Genomic DNA, 15,192 nt, shown 5'->3' on the forward strand with positions numbered 1-15,192 from the left:
GCATAACTCGTCTTGAGCTTGACCACTTCCTTTAAGACCAGGTATATATACTTTGTAAATATTGAAAATACAAATAAAGTGTAAATACCTACAAAAAAATGCTGACGTTCAAGTCAATATAAATAAAATTTTTAATAATTTTCTTATGTTATATGTGGACAATATATATATTAATTATAATCATAAATTATATTATTTTAAATTGAATAATTTATTTAAAGGTGTATTATTTATTGTTATAAATGTTAAATTGAATAAGTTATAATTATTTTTTATTTAAAATTAAATGAGAATAAAACCGAATATTATTTTTGTTCTTTAGATAATTAACTTTTAGATTTTAGATATATTATCTTTTGGATTTTAGATACTATTTTATTTGGACTTTAGGGTTTAATAGGTGTCATGCTCAAATATAAATAGTACCTTCAGTATTTCGATTCTCAATATACCAAAGCAACTCTTTCCCATTAGAGAAGTTGCAATTCAGCCGCCTAAGAATACAGAAGGCTTTGGTTGAGAAAGATCGAAAGAACCACAAAATTCAAACTCTTCCCATCATGATTCATGTTTATGAATTCAGATATGTTTCCGTATTCAAGTATTTTCTTTTTTAATAATTTAACATGGATAATTTTTGGGGTCAAAAAATTTTAAAAAAATTTCAACAAATGGTATTAGAGCCATCATAATTTAATCATAAAAAATATTAATTTTTTTAATTCTTTTGATCGATATATATGTGTATGTGCATGTCATATATGACTGATACTGATGCACGAACATAAGGATTAATTTTTTTTTTAATGCAAATGCCCTGGATTATAATTCTTTATACACATATGTATATTATGGGTGTGCTACTGTGCATATATGTATGACTTTATTATGGCTTTGGTATGGCATTAATATTATTGTGTGTATATATATATATTACTGTATCCAATTTTTTTAATTTGATATAATAATTGATTTATTCTTAAACATTAGTATATAGTATTACTATGATTGTTTTAGATTTAATTATATGTGCCATTAATTTGGTGTAAAATTAATTAATAATTTTTTTTGGAATATAAAGATTATTGTGTATGTAATTTATACGAATATTAATCGATTCAAGAGAAGATTTATATTTGGCCAAGTTATGTATACACATTAATAATATGTGAGTGATAGAATTATAATGATTGATTTTAATTTTAAGTGATCACAAATTTTCTGACACATGAATTTATTTCACAGTTATAATCATATTTTTTTTAAGGTCTGAAAAGATACCATTAAGATTTAATTCCTTGTGCGGTTTAAGGAATTTTTTTTATTGTTACATAAGAAAACTAGTAACAATTTAGATTATTATACCCACCCATTTTATAAAGATTTGGTTTTGGAATGAATTGATTGAATATTATGCTGCCAAAGTATCCTCTTTTGTGAAAATTGATTTATTTAAAACCTAAGGAATATGGTGATATATAATTCATGCAAATATTGGTTAGACCAAAGAAATGTCTATATTTGGCCGAATTATATACACATATTGATGGTAAATACATGTTTAGGTAACTAATTAAGAATAAAGTAATGCTTATTATTTATGCGGACAATAATTGGCCCAAAGAAAGTTTATTGTTTGGCCAAATAATAAGCATTGCACACTTTTTTTATTTTCTATTAATTATACGGTTAATAATCGGCCCAAAGGAAGGTTATTGTTTGGCCAATTAATAGAAAATATATGCGGTAATAAATAGGTTGCGAAGTTTGAGTTTCCATGTGCGCATTAAGTCGGTCCAAAGAAAGACTTAATGTGTGACAGGAATTTTGACAATATTTGATTACTGCAATGAGAGTATCACTTACAATTAATTTGCTGTCTAAAGATTGAAAATTAATGTTATTCTAAATATTTTAATATGACATTTTTTCCATTATTTAACTAGTGTTTAATGTATGTTCCTTTTGTTCTAATCCAGAAATTATGGCTTCAGCTACCAATTTTTCTGCACAAATTAGCAGTATTCCTATCATGAATGGTTCAAATGTTAAAGTTTGGAAGGATACCGTGGAGATTGTCCTCGGTTGTATGGATCTGGATATAACTCTTCGAGAGAAGAAACCCGCTTTCACTCCAGAAAATCTCAATGAGGTTAAAATAGAGAAGTGGGAGAGATCCAATCGAATGAGCATTATGATCATGAAACGCTCAATTTCTGAGGCATTTCGGGGCTCAATTACTGAGGATAAAGATGCCAAACAGTTCTTGAAAGATGTTGAAAAATTCTTTGCTAAAAATGAAAAGGCGGAGGCAAGTAGCCTTTTGAGCAAGCTTGTCTCCATGAGTTATAAAGGTAAAGGGAACATAAAGGAGTACATTATGGAAATGTCTCTTCTTACTTTAAAGTTGAAAGCACTAAAGTTAGAGTTGTCTAAAGATTTACTCGTGAATTTCATTTTGATCTCCCTTCCTGCACACTTTGGGCAATTCAAAGTGAGTTATAATACTTTGAAGGATACTTGGTCCTTAAATGAGCTTATATCTCATTGTGTGTAAGAAGAAGAGAGGCTACAGTAAGATAAGATTGAAAGTGCTCACATAGCTTTATCTTCTTAGTATGAAAGAAAGCGTAATACTACTACGGATGTGCCTTCTCAGTAGAAAAATGCTAAGAAATAGGATCAAGTTTCAACATGTTTTTTCTGCAAGAAGGTGGCACACATGAAGAAGGATTGTACTAAATATGTCACCTGGCGTGTAAAGAAAGGTATAATTCTTACTTTTGTTTGTTCTGAGGCTAGTTTAAATTATCCACCTGTTGATACTTGGTGGGTAGATTCTGCTGCTACTACTCATGTAAGTGCTACTATGCAGGGTTGCCTGTGGAGCCGACCGCCAAGTGATGCTGAAAGATACATCTATGTGGCAGACGGCAATATAGTTGCAGCAGAAGCTATAGGAACCTCTAGATTATGTTCCACGAGTGGATTTTACTTGGATTTATTAGAGACATTTTATGTACCATCATTTAGATGGAATTTAGTTTCTGTTTCTCGTTTGAATAAATAAGGTTATTTTTTGTTCGTTCAAAAATAATAAAGTCAGTCTCTTTTATAATTCGAATAATATTTGCTCTAGTCATTTGGTGGATAATCTATATAGGCTTGATTTGAATTCCTATAATAATGAAATACTGCAAACAGGTACAAAACGAAAACTAAATGAGAATTCGACATCATTATGGCACAAACGCCTAGGTCACATCTCTAAATAGAGAATTTAGAGGCGCGTGTCGGATGGAATTCATAAACCCCTAAATTTGGCAGACTTTGAAGTCTGCATTGGGTGCATAAAGAGGAAAAGGACAAACGAAAGGAAATTAGGTGCCGAGAGAGCTAAAGATATTTTAGAACTTATACATATCGATATATGTGGCACATTCCCTACTGTCTCTTGGAATGGACAACGGTACTTTATTATGTTCATAGATTATTACTCTTGTTACGGGTATCTATATTTAATTCATGAAAAGTCTCAAGTCTTGGATATTTTCAAGTCTTTCCAAGTTGAAGTTGAATTTCAACTTGAGAAGAAAATTAAATCTGTCAAATCTGATTGTGGTGGTGAATACTACGGAAGATATGACGGTTCAGGTGAGCAATATCCTGGGCCTTTTGCTCTTTTCCTAGAGGAGTGTGGTATTATTCCGCAATACACCATGCCAAGCAAACCTAGCATGAATGGTGTTGCAGAGCGAAGGAACCAAACTCTTAAAGACATGGTGAGAAGTATGATTAGTCATCCTTCCTTGCCTGAATCACTCTGGAGATAAGTCTTAAAGACCGCAGTGTACATCCTTAATAGGGTGCTAAGCAAAGCAGTTAATAAAACCCCTTATGAAATTTGGACTGGAAAAAGGCCGAATATAAAGCATTTGCATATTTTGGGAAGTTCATATAGGTCGCGTAAAAAAAAATTGGACTCAAGAATAATTAGTTGCTACTTTGTTGGTTACGCCGAGCATTCACGGGGGTACAAGTTTTACAATCCTGCATTAAGATTTATTTTTGAAACGGAAAATACGATATTTTTTGAGGATGTTGAGTTTGGGGGGAAGAAAATATTAGGAATGTTGCTTTTGATGAAAATTCTATAACTGATAATGATCTGGTCTTTGTACCTATTATTGTTCAAGACACAGTTATAGTACAAGAGTACAATGAAAATCCTACTGTAGATCCAGTTACAGTATAAGAGAACAATGAGAATATCGTTGTTGCTCAAGATACTACTACAACACAGGAAAATAATGAGAATCCTCCTCAATTCCAATCCATACAGCAAACTCAACAACCTCAAGAAGTGTCATGAAGGAGATCCAACAGAGAAAGAAGAAAATTCATCTATGGTCTCAAACAAGCTTCCCGTCAATGGTATCACAAGTTTAAACAAGTCATTACCTCATATAGTTTTGAGGTAAATATCATAGATAAATGTGTATACCACAAGTTTAGTGGGAGTAAATACATATTTTTTGTCTTATATGTTGATGACATTCTACTTGCCAGTAACGATATAGGATTGTCGCATGAAACTAAGAAATTTCTATCGAACAAATTCGAAATGAAAGATTTTGGTGATGCCTCTTTTGTATTAGGAATCGAGATACTAAGAGATCGTTCTCAATGTATTCTTGGATTATCACAAAAGAACTATATAAAAAAGATTTTAAGTAGATATGTCATAGAAAGTTGTAGACCAATAGACACACCCGTAGTTAAAGGAGACAAGTTTAGTCTCAAGCAATGCCCAAATGATCTTGAGAAGACAACAATGCATGATAAACCTTATGCATCAGCACTAGAAAATTTAATGTATGCTCAAGTCTGCACACATCTTGATATATCATTTATAGTGAGAATGTTGGGTAGATTCTTGAGCAATCCTGGCATATATCATTGGATAGCTGTTAAACGCGTAATGCGTTATTTAAAGAGAAAAAAAGATTACATGCTTACTTATCGGAAATCAGAAAAATTTGGAGATCATTGGGTACTCTAATTTCAATTTCATGGCATATGGTTGCGAAAATTTATCATTGAGCTTCGTATAGTAGATGACATTGAAAGGTCACTAAAGATATTTTGTGACAATAAGTCAGCAGTACTATACTCCAACAACAATAAGAGCTTGACAAAATCGAAGTATACAGACATCAAGTTCTTAGTTGTAAAGGAGAAAGTTTAAGAAAAACAGACTTCCATAGAACATATAGGAACAGAGTATATGCTAGCAGACCCATTACCAAGGGATTGATCCCTAAAGTCTTTCATGAGTACACTGCTCGAATGAGTGTCAATATTTGTGATGCCTTGGTTTAGTGGGAGTTTATTTTATGTTATATGTCCTATGACAGATATTGAATTGTTTTTCTGCAGAATTAAGTTGATGGTTTATTTCATATTATGTGAAATGTTCATTTTGTAATATTTGTTTTGTGTTTAATCTCCATAAAATTTTAAAGTTGGACCAGTTGGAAATAAACATACATGAGATCATTTGGCATGTAATTTCCATATTACTCATTCAAATTTGATCTATGTCGTTAAGTATATTAGGATGGTGATTGTCGTGGTTGAGTCACGATATTAATGTGATAAAAGTTGCGGTAGTTCCATATCTAATATATGAGACGGACCTGATTGTTAAAGTAATAAGGGAAATAGCATTCAGATGCATGCATAAAGTTTATAAGATGTGATTATCTCAAGAAAGAATATATGTATAGCCCAAGTAGGAGATTGTTAAGAAATTTTTTAATTTTCTAATTTATTTGTGGCAATACATATATTAATTATAATCACAAATTATACTATTTCAAATTAAATGACTTATATAAAGGAGATCTCATTTATTGCTATAAATGTTAAATTGAATAAGTCATAATTACTTTTGGTTTGGAATTAAATGAGAATAAAACCGGATATTATCTTTTGTTCTTTAGATAATTATCTTTTGGATTTTAGATATATTATCTTTTGGACTTTAGATACTATTTTATTTGGATTGTAGGGTTTAATGGGTGCCATACTCAAATATAAATAGTGCCTTGAGGGTTTCGGTTTCCAATATACCAAAGCTGTCTCAGCAACTCTTTTCTCATTAGAGAAGTTGCAATTTAGCCGCTTAGAAATACAGAAGACTTTGATTGAGAAAGATCGAAAGAATCACAAGATTCAAATTCTTTCGATTATGATTCATATTTATGAATTCAAAAATACGCTTTTGCATTCAAGTATTTTTTTTTTAGCGATTTAAAATGGATAATCTCATAAAAATTTCAACATCTTAATCTAAAAAACATAGCTCTACTAGTGTGAGTAGTTCTTTAGATAAGTAGAATATAATGTAAAACTATTGATCCTTAGTCGTCGGTCATGAGTAATTATTGATTCATAATAATGAGAATGATTACTAGATTTGTAACGAATCTATAATATTCAGAGAATCGTTTAGAATCCAAACTTAAAATGATATCCAAATTATAACAGATAAATTATAGTCCTCAATCTCGATCTAATGAATCATTTTCATAGTAAATGAGTTATATCTCAAATGACATAATCTCTTCATATTCAATTAAGAAGTTGCGAGTTCGAGTCTCCTATCTTTGGTAAAAAAAAAAACGAACCACTTTCATAGGATAAAATAATTTTTTAGGATATTAAGTAACTAAATAGATAATATAATATAAATAAACTACTAAAACGGTATTTAAAAGTTTAAATTATTGATAAAAATAATTTCAAAAAATATTAACGAGAAATAAATTTCAAAAATTTAAAAACACGATAAAAAGAGTTATATATTAAAAATATATTTTTTAAAAAATTAGAAATCATATTTTAATATAATTTTTTATAAACATCATTAAAAAAAAGACCTTTCATTTTTAAAATCTAGTAATTTTATGTCAAACAAATTTTTAAAAAAAATAAATGTAAATGATCAATTTTTTTTAAAATAAAAAAAGAATCAAAGACCAAATTTTGTTTTAATTTTGTTATATGTTTTAATTAATTATTCAAATATTATCAAAAAAATTATATTAAATAGATAAACTTTTAAAAAAAAATTTATCTACTACTAAATCTTTCATATATTAAATTAGTAGTTATCTCTAAATTATTAATTAATAATATGTTATCAAGTCTATAAAAAAATAATAATATATCACCAATTGAAAATTGAAAAATCCGTGTGCTTGGCGAGTTTCCACTTTGCTGGAAAACTGAGCAGAATCAACTCTTCCAGACAAAACAAACAAAACCATGGACTGACCCCCAAAGCCCTATGGGCGATGGGTCTTAAAAACATGGTGCTCATAGCCGACACCACAGTAAACCAACAACCAAACCCAAAAAGGCAAAAACAAATAGATATCAATCTCGCTACATTAACAACAGTATTTTTGTCAATTTCTACCAACTTTTATTTATAATTATATTTAATAAAAATATCTTTATAAATGTGTTTAATAAAAATATCTTTTTTATAATTGTATTTAATAAAAATATCTTTATAAATCTATTTTCTAAACATATCTCTTTATATATATATTTAAAATATAATAATTAATTATTATTTATATCGGTACCTTATTCTTTTCCAATATATAAACACCACCCCCGCCATCTCTTACTCTTCTAACTTCAAACTCATCCAGCAATCTTTCATCACTATGTGTAGGTCACCGGATTACCCACCAGTTTCAAAGGATCCGCAACATTCAGATCCATTCACAATCACAGCTTTCTATGTTCGCGTTCACCCTTCACTGTTCGAATTCCAAGACCATGAACCCGATTTCCTCACTCTCCTCCTCAATCCTCACCCCGCCTTTTCTCTCCGTAGGATACGGCTTCCCAATCACGAATTTGTATACGCAAGCAAGCAGAATGTGCGAGCCACGACCAACGTTATGAGGTTTCAACTCTTCGATGGGAAAACCAAGCTGTTGAAAGGGGCTATAAGGATAGGAGAGGACAAGTGCGAGGTGATCCCTTCAATTTTAGGGGCGGAGATTTGGGTTTCTTTGGACAATAAGGTTGCTATTGCAACAAAATCTGCTAAGACGGTTTGTAACAACAAAAATATGATCAAGAAGAAGTCAAAGTTAGAGGACATTCCAGAGGAGGCAGAGCTTCGTGCTGATGATGGAGCTAATCCAGAAATAGAAGAAGCCGCCATACACTTGGAAATGGATTTGGAAGTACTGAGGAAAGCCATGGACATGGGGATTTGGGCACTCTGCCTGGGTTTCGGTTTCATGGTTTCCAAAAGCTTCCATCACAGCTTCCGTGCCCGCCCAACATTCTTTTAATATATAATTGTCGCCATCTTCTTGGAAAATTTTTGGTTTCTTTTTTTTTTTTTTTTACATGTCTAATTTGAACAACTTGTGTATATTCGAAAGAAATATAAATGGTTAGTAGGTGTTGTGAAAATATTTTTTGTTTTTATTTTTAAAAAATGATCCGCCTGGTAAATTCTCTTCTCTAAATCCGCCGCAAACTTTTGACATTAAATTCGAGGGTAATTCAAAAACATTTTTTGTGATTTATGTTCTAAGAATAGTATACAAATTTATAAATCCGACACAATATGCGCGTCCTTCTTACATACTAGGCCTGTACGAACGACGGCATTAATCGGAAGAGTGAGAGTGTCGGCGCTAAATCCGACGCCGACCGGTAAACTTAATTTGATTTCATAACATGAATCATGATTTGATTCAATTTTTAAATTGAAAACTACTCAAAATTAATTAATTGTCTCTAATTTAATTAGGTAATTCTAATTTAATTCTATAATTGACGGGAGGAAGGTAATCCTAATTTAATTTCATAACAGGAATCATGATTTGATTTAAATTTTAAATTGAAAACTATTTAAAATTAATTAATTGTCTCTAATTTAATTAGATAATTCTAATTTAATTTTATAACCGACGAAAATCATGATTTGATTCAAATTTTAATTTAATTCAAATTTTAATTTAACCTTATTGTATACATTCTAATTTCAATTAAAACCCATCATATACATTATATAAAATATATACTGGTTTCTCATACTTTTCCATGTTCAAATAAACGGAAGATTTGGAGGATATAAATGTTCAGATTTCAAATACATTCCATGCATGGGACGAGACAAATATTACATCCATATTCACCCATTTCCTAACGAATTAACATCCCATATTTTTTAGGCAAATTAAACACCCCAAATTACGAATCAACAATTGAGATCTCCATAACGAACAAGACGAAGAAGAAGATAAATAGCGGTGGTTTGATCCTGTTTCCTCCCTCACCAATTTCTCTCTCGTTTCAATTTCCAGCTAAATATTTTTCTACCCTAAACATGGCTGACGCTGCAGCTCACACGTGCACAAAGAAAGCATCCATGTTCACCGACCCAGCCGCAGCATTGGCAAGCACGCGTCACGAATTCGGAGAACACGGCGGTGTAAACATGTCCATTGAGGCATCAGCGACATTTACGGTGATGGAGCCTGAGACAATGAAACGCATGTTCGCCGGCGAGCTAGGTCCCGACCGCGACTTCTTCATCTACAGCCGTCACTTCAACCCCACGGTGCTAAATCTAGGCCGTCAGATGGCCGCCCTAGAAGGCACGGAGGCCGCTTACTGCACATCCAGCGGGATGTCCGCCATATCGTCGGTGCTCCTCCAGCTGTGTGGGACCGGGGGACACGTGGTGGCCTCCACAGCACTCTATGGTGGGACCCATGCACTCCTTGCGAACTTCTTTCCCAAGGCGTGTAATATAACGTCCACGTTCGTAGACATCGATGATATGGAGGCTGTGGAGAGTGCCATCGTTGAAGGGAAAACGAAAGTGTTGTATTTTGAATCGGTTGCCAACCCTACCCTTAAGGTCGCTAACACCCCAGAACTAAGTGCATTGGGACATAGACACGGTTTGACTGTTGTGGTTGATAACACCTTCTCTCCCATGGTTCTCTCCCCCGCTCGTCTCGGAGCTGACGTCGTCGTTCACAGTATCACAAAGTTTATCAGCGGTGCTGCTGACATAATTGCAGGTTTGTTTATTGATAACCTTTTTTTTGTTATTTTTTGTGAGAAACTCTTGGGAATAATAATTTTTAGAGATAAAGGTGTCAAAAATGTTTTTTTTTTTTTAAAGATGTTTTTTAATAATTAAAATTTAATACATATAACCGATTAAATTATATTATTTTTATTAAAATTAAACAGAATAAATCAGTTTTGTTAAAAAATTAATAAATTAATTTTAAATCAGTATAAATTAATATTTTTTTATAAAAAATAACAACAATATCCCTATTATAAAAAATAAATAAAATATTTCTATTATATATATATAAATATAAATTTTAAAAACTCTAAATCTTAATCCACAGCAGAAAAAAAAGATTAGTTTAAGATTCTCAAAATTAATATATATATAATAGAAGTATTTTAGTTATTTTTTATAATAGGAGTATTGTAGTCATTTTTTATTAAAAAATAATATTAATTTAGTCTAATTTAAAATTTGATTTACCATTTTTTTGGTCAAATTAATGTGTTTGGTCTAATTTTGACAAAAATTAATACGATTTAATTGATTAAACGTATTAGATTTTAATTATTAAAAACATATTTAGAAAAAAAAAAAACGATTTTAAAATCTTCATCTGAGTGACTCCCTAATTTTTATTATTTTTTGTTATTGTTTATCTAATAAAAATACTAAATTATTTTTAATAAATATGTACATAAATTTTAAAATATAAGTGTGAATTATATTAATTTATGTATATAAATAAATATAAATTATTGTTAACTAAATATTTATACTTGAGTCAACACTTTTTTATAAAAATAAATTAATAAATACCTGTATAAATATTTTATTCTTCCAATATATATGTATATTATTTTATTTTATATTTTCTTCTAATTCAATGTTTGAAGTAAAAGAAAAATAAATACTTCATATGCAATAAAAAAATTTATCATGCTTTTGAAAATATTAAAATCAGAGGCATGTACAATTTTTTTAAATTCAAGCATTATACTATAATTTTACTGATAATCGACACCGTTTATCTGTTTGAGGTAAGTTCCTATCTCTATAGTTTTATTAAATTTCTGTTTTCAATGGGGTGGAAAGTAGAAAAATAATTGTCAATGGATAATAGCTCAAATGACATAATATCTCTATATTCAATTAAGAGGTTACGGGTTCGAGTCTCATATATTTGGTAAAAAAAAAAAAAAAGTAAAAAAATGATTAGAAATTTTCATTCATTTTCTTAATTATTTTTTATTTTTATCGTGTTGTCTTTATATATGCTCGCCAGAATTTAACAAAGTTGCTGGCCTCCTAAACTTTTCCTTTTTAATTAATTCATCTTACATCATCTTCCTCGTATTTTATGGTGAAAATTTTAAAACTACTCTATCTTATTGTTTACAATATTTTTAGGTAAAAATTCATATACAGTTTACTTTATGTAAAGTTGATAATTGAAAACTATTAAATAATTTGATTGATTTTAACTGCCATCAATTATAAACTTCATATGAAGTTAACTGTATCTGAATTTCTACTATATTCTTAATTTTTTTTATTAATAATTCCTTGAAGATAAAAAGCAAAGAAAACAATTTCATACCCTATCTTATCCAATTTTGATTCTGACTACGGAAATACAGGTGCTGTATGTGGATCCGAAAGCCTATTGAATAAAATGATGGATCTGCATGACGGGCCCCTAATGTTGCTAGGCCCAACCATGAATGCAAAGGTGGCCTTTGAAATCTCAGAGAGACTACCACACTTGAGCCTTAGGATGAAAGAACACTGCAATCGTGCATTGGTGTACGCCACAAGGCTCAAGAATCTTGGAATCAAGGTGATCTACCCTGGCCTTGAGGACCACCCTCACCACCAACTGTTGAAATCCATAGCCAACAAGGACTATGGTTTTGGTGGGCTTCTCTGCATAGACATGGAGACAGAGGATAGGGCCAACAAGTTAATGCACTACTTGCAGAATTCCGCTCAGTTTGGTCTCATGGCTGTTAGCTTGGGATATTATGAGACCCTCATGTCCTGCTCTGGCAGTAGCACAAGCAGTGAAATGGATGAGGAGGCGCGGCGACGCGCCGGCATCTCACCGGGTCTTATAAGGTTTTCTGTTGGTTTCGTTGGGACACTAGAGCAAAAGTGGACTCAGTTTGAGAAGGCACTCTCTAAATTTCACGAGTCTGAGTTACCAAACAAAAGTTGAAACAAAACTTAGAGAAGAATGATAGAGAACTATCAGAATTTAATTTTTTATCATTAGTTAGTTATCAATATTTAAAAGTATGGGATAAAGTATATTGTCAAATTATTAGACTAAAAAAATTAGACTAAACAAATTGAATTAATGATAGCCAAGTGATAGTTCTTTATGTTTTTAAAACTTGTATATGTAACTTCTTTAAACTTTAGCGTTATTTCTACGGTGATTCATTTGAATGATTAAGAGGCTTAGTTGAAACTTGAAAGCACTTCATTGTGCAATCAATCATTAAGATTTTCACCAAATACATACATGGTATTGTAAATCGAAAAATGCCATTGCTCCTATTACAATTTTTAGAAAGATAATATTATGAAAATGTTTTTTAAAATATACTAGTTATTATGGGATATACGTGGAGTAGGCTATGAGCTTATATTATATGCGGATTTTTGGCGAGACGAGATGGAATAGTACAAACTTCTCCGTTTGTCACTCCTACTTAAAGATCACATATGGACCGGTCTAATAAGAGAAAAGGGTGGCTAAGTAAGAACTAAGAAGTGACTTTTGACATGCTGGAGAAGGTTGTGCCATCTACAGAACTAACTATTTGTGACTATCATTATCGCATTTTGATCGGATGCAAAAACAAATAAAGTAACAAATGTCTTAGAGTGTAGATTATATGTCCTACAGAATTTAGGAACTTGAGAGGAGAACGTGGAATTCAGGAAGCAGATTAAAATGATAGAAGACATGGATGATTAATAATGGATGGTAAATGTTCCGGTTGGCTCTAGAAGGTATACAGTGTTTAGGTGTTGGATTATATATATTAGTTATTCTTTTACTTATTTTTTGGCCGATTTTGATAGGCGGTGTCGAAACGAGCTTGTATTAATTAAGATTTCAAGTATCGGAAAGCAGATACGACTCTTCAGAAAAATAGTGAATTTGATCTAAAAATTACTTAATTATGGTATCAAAGTAATTTATGTCGAAATTACTAGTGGCAGACTTATAAAAAAATATATATAAATAAATAAATAAATAAAATAATAAAATATAAAAATATTGATCAAAGCAAAATAACAATAAAATTCAAATAAAATAAAAAAAATAAATTAAATAAACAAAAGCAAGCAAATTAAAAGCTAACTTCTAATACTTACATACATTTACATTCTATTTTTTCGCTGCGTCACTGAAACTGAAAATTTTATGAATTTACGTGGTAATCTAGTTTTATTAGTTGAAATTTCAGATCATCATTTTATTTTGACTATAAAAAATTTTGACCCCCAATTTTAACATCTACATCTTTTTTGGACTTTCAATCCCACATTTTTTTAGCTTGTTCTTTAAATTTCACATCTATGTCCTCTAGTTAATTTTAATGGTCAATCAACAAATCTTTAATGTGCAAGAAAAGACACCAAATTACCTTTTGACTTCCACGTTTTTCTTTTGATTTTAGTTTGCCAGAATTTTCGCTTGTTGTTATAGTCAAAATTATTGGCAGTTAAAAAGTTCTTATATAAAAAAAATCCATTTTTTATACAAATAATTATATTTTGTTATAGGGTTGTGATGCTAATTAGGAAGGTATTTGTAGTGTTGGGCGGTCGCAGGTGGCAAAATAGAAGTAGACTACTTAAAAGAAGTGTAATGTTGAGAATATTTTGAGTGGATATGATGTAAATGCAAAAATATTTGGTAACTAAAGAAAATTAGTCAAAAATAGTCATAATAGTCATAATATTTAGCATTCATTAATTGACTATTTTTTTTTGTCTCTCTAACATTATTCATGTAAATGTATGAGTTTATAAACCCTGTAATTAACCATGTGAGTGCCTTATTTTGCTTTCTATAATTAATCAACAAAATATGTCCGTTATTTTGCTTTCGTAATTTTACCTTTAATAATCCTATAAAATAGAGTTGACAATGAGGATATTACAAATTGCTAGAAGTGTCAATATGGTTGGTCCTACAGGGTTTTGGCCCTATTTTATAGGGCCAGAAGAATAAAAAGCCCTATAGTTAATAGGGTCAAATTTTTAAAAAGTCCTTAGGGCCAAAAGTTCTCATAGGCTAAAAGTTCTAGGGCTAATCCACGGGCCACCTAATTTTTTTTTTTTTTACATTCTCTATTTCAACAACACACATAAAACTTATTAAAAATTATTTAGTTTGTTTTATCCTTTTGTTATTTTTATGTGTAAAAAATAAAAAAAATTAAAAAATAAATGTTAATAATGTACATTAATCATATTAAAAGAAACGAAAACTGTACAAGATAAACTATAATGGCTGGCAAATCTTTCTTTTATTACTTTTATCAAACTTATAATCCTCGTTCTAAATATATAGATCCATGATTTGAAAGAATGGAAACTGTACAACAATAATGTAGAGCACATTTTATATTATATTTTTAATATTTTTAATATTAGTCCATTATATATTATCGTTTTGCATAGATCCAGTGAAATGATTGCTTGGCTGCTTGCTATTCACATAAATGATATATAGCGACAAAAGAAAAATTGGTGATTCATTTTTTCATTGAACGCAATATATAGCGACAAACATTTAACATTAAGATATGTTTTCATCCAATATTATCATTTTGCAATATTAAAAGAAAGAAAAAAAACAAAAACTAAAGGAAAGTAATTAGTATAGCACGGAGTAATGTGGATTGTAGAGATAATTCTTTGAACAATTTGTATTAGGAACGAAGAATAGGCAAAATTAAAGTCGAATTTCCCATAATTTGGGGTTTTTAGGGCTTGTAGAGCCAGCCCTGTTTTAATTTTTATTGGGAGGACTT

At 30.5% G+C, this 15,192-nt stretch overlaps 2 protein-coding genes across 2 annotated transcripts; both read left to right on the forward strand.

Moving 5' to 3' along the window:
* The first annotated feature begins 7,623 nt into the window (after positions 1-7,623).
* LOC112740872 (uncharacterized) lies at positions 7,624-8,508 on the forward strand. Its single transcript, XM_025789559.3, has one exon. The coding sequence runs from the start codon at positions 7,743-7,745 to the stop codon at positions 8,382-8,384; it is 642 nt and encodes a 213-aa protein (XP_025645344.1). The 5' UTR covers positions 7,624-7,742; the 3' UTR covers positions 8,385-8,508.
* A 660-nt stretch (positions 8,509-9,168) lies between these two features.
* Positions 9,169-12,587, forward strand: LOC112740223 (methionine gamma-lyase-like). Its single transcript, XM_025789006.3, has 2 exons — positions 9,169-10,133; positions 11,776-12,587. The coding sequence occupies exons 1-2, from the start codon at positions 9,431-9,433 to the stop codon at positions 12,351-12,353; spliced, it is 1,281 nt and encodes a 426-aa protein (XP_025644791.1). The 5' UTR covers positions 9,169-9,430; the 3' UTR covers positions 12,354-12,587.
* Positions 12,588-15,192: the final 2,605 nt, after the last annotated feature.

The sequence above is a fragment of the Arachis hypogaea genome, chromosome 14 (assembly GCF_003086295.3).
Source record: "Arachis hypogaea cultivar Tifrunner chromosome 14, arahy.Tifrunner.gnm2.J5K5, whole genome shotgun sequence".
Classification (NCBI taxonomy): Eukaryota; Viridiplantae; Streptophyta; class Magnoliopsida; order Fabales; family Fabaceae; genus Arachis; species Arachis hypogaea.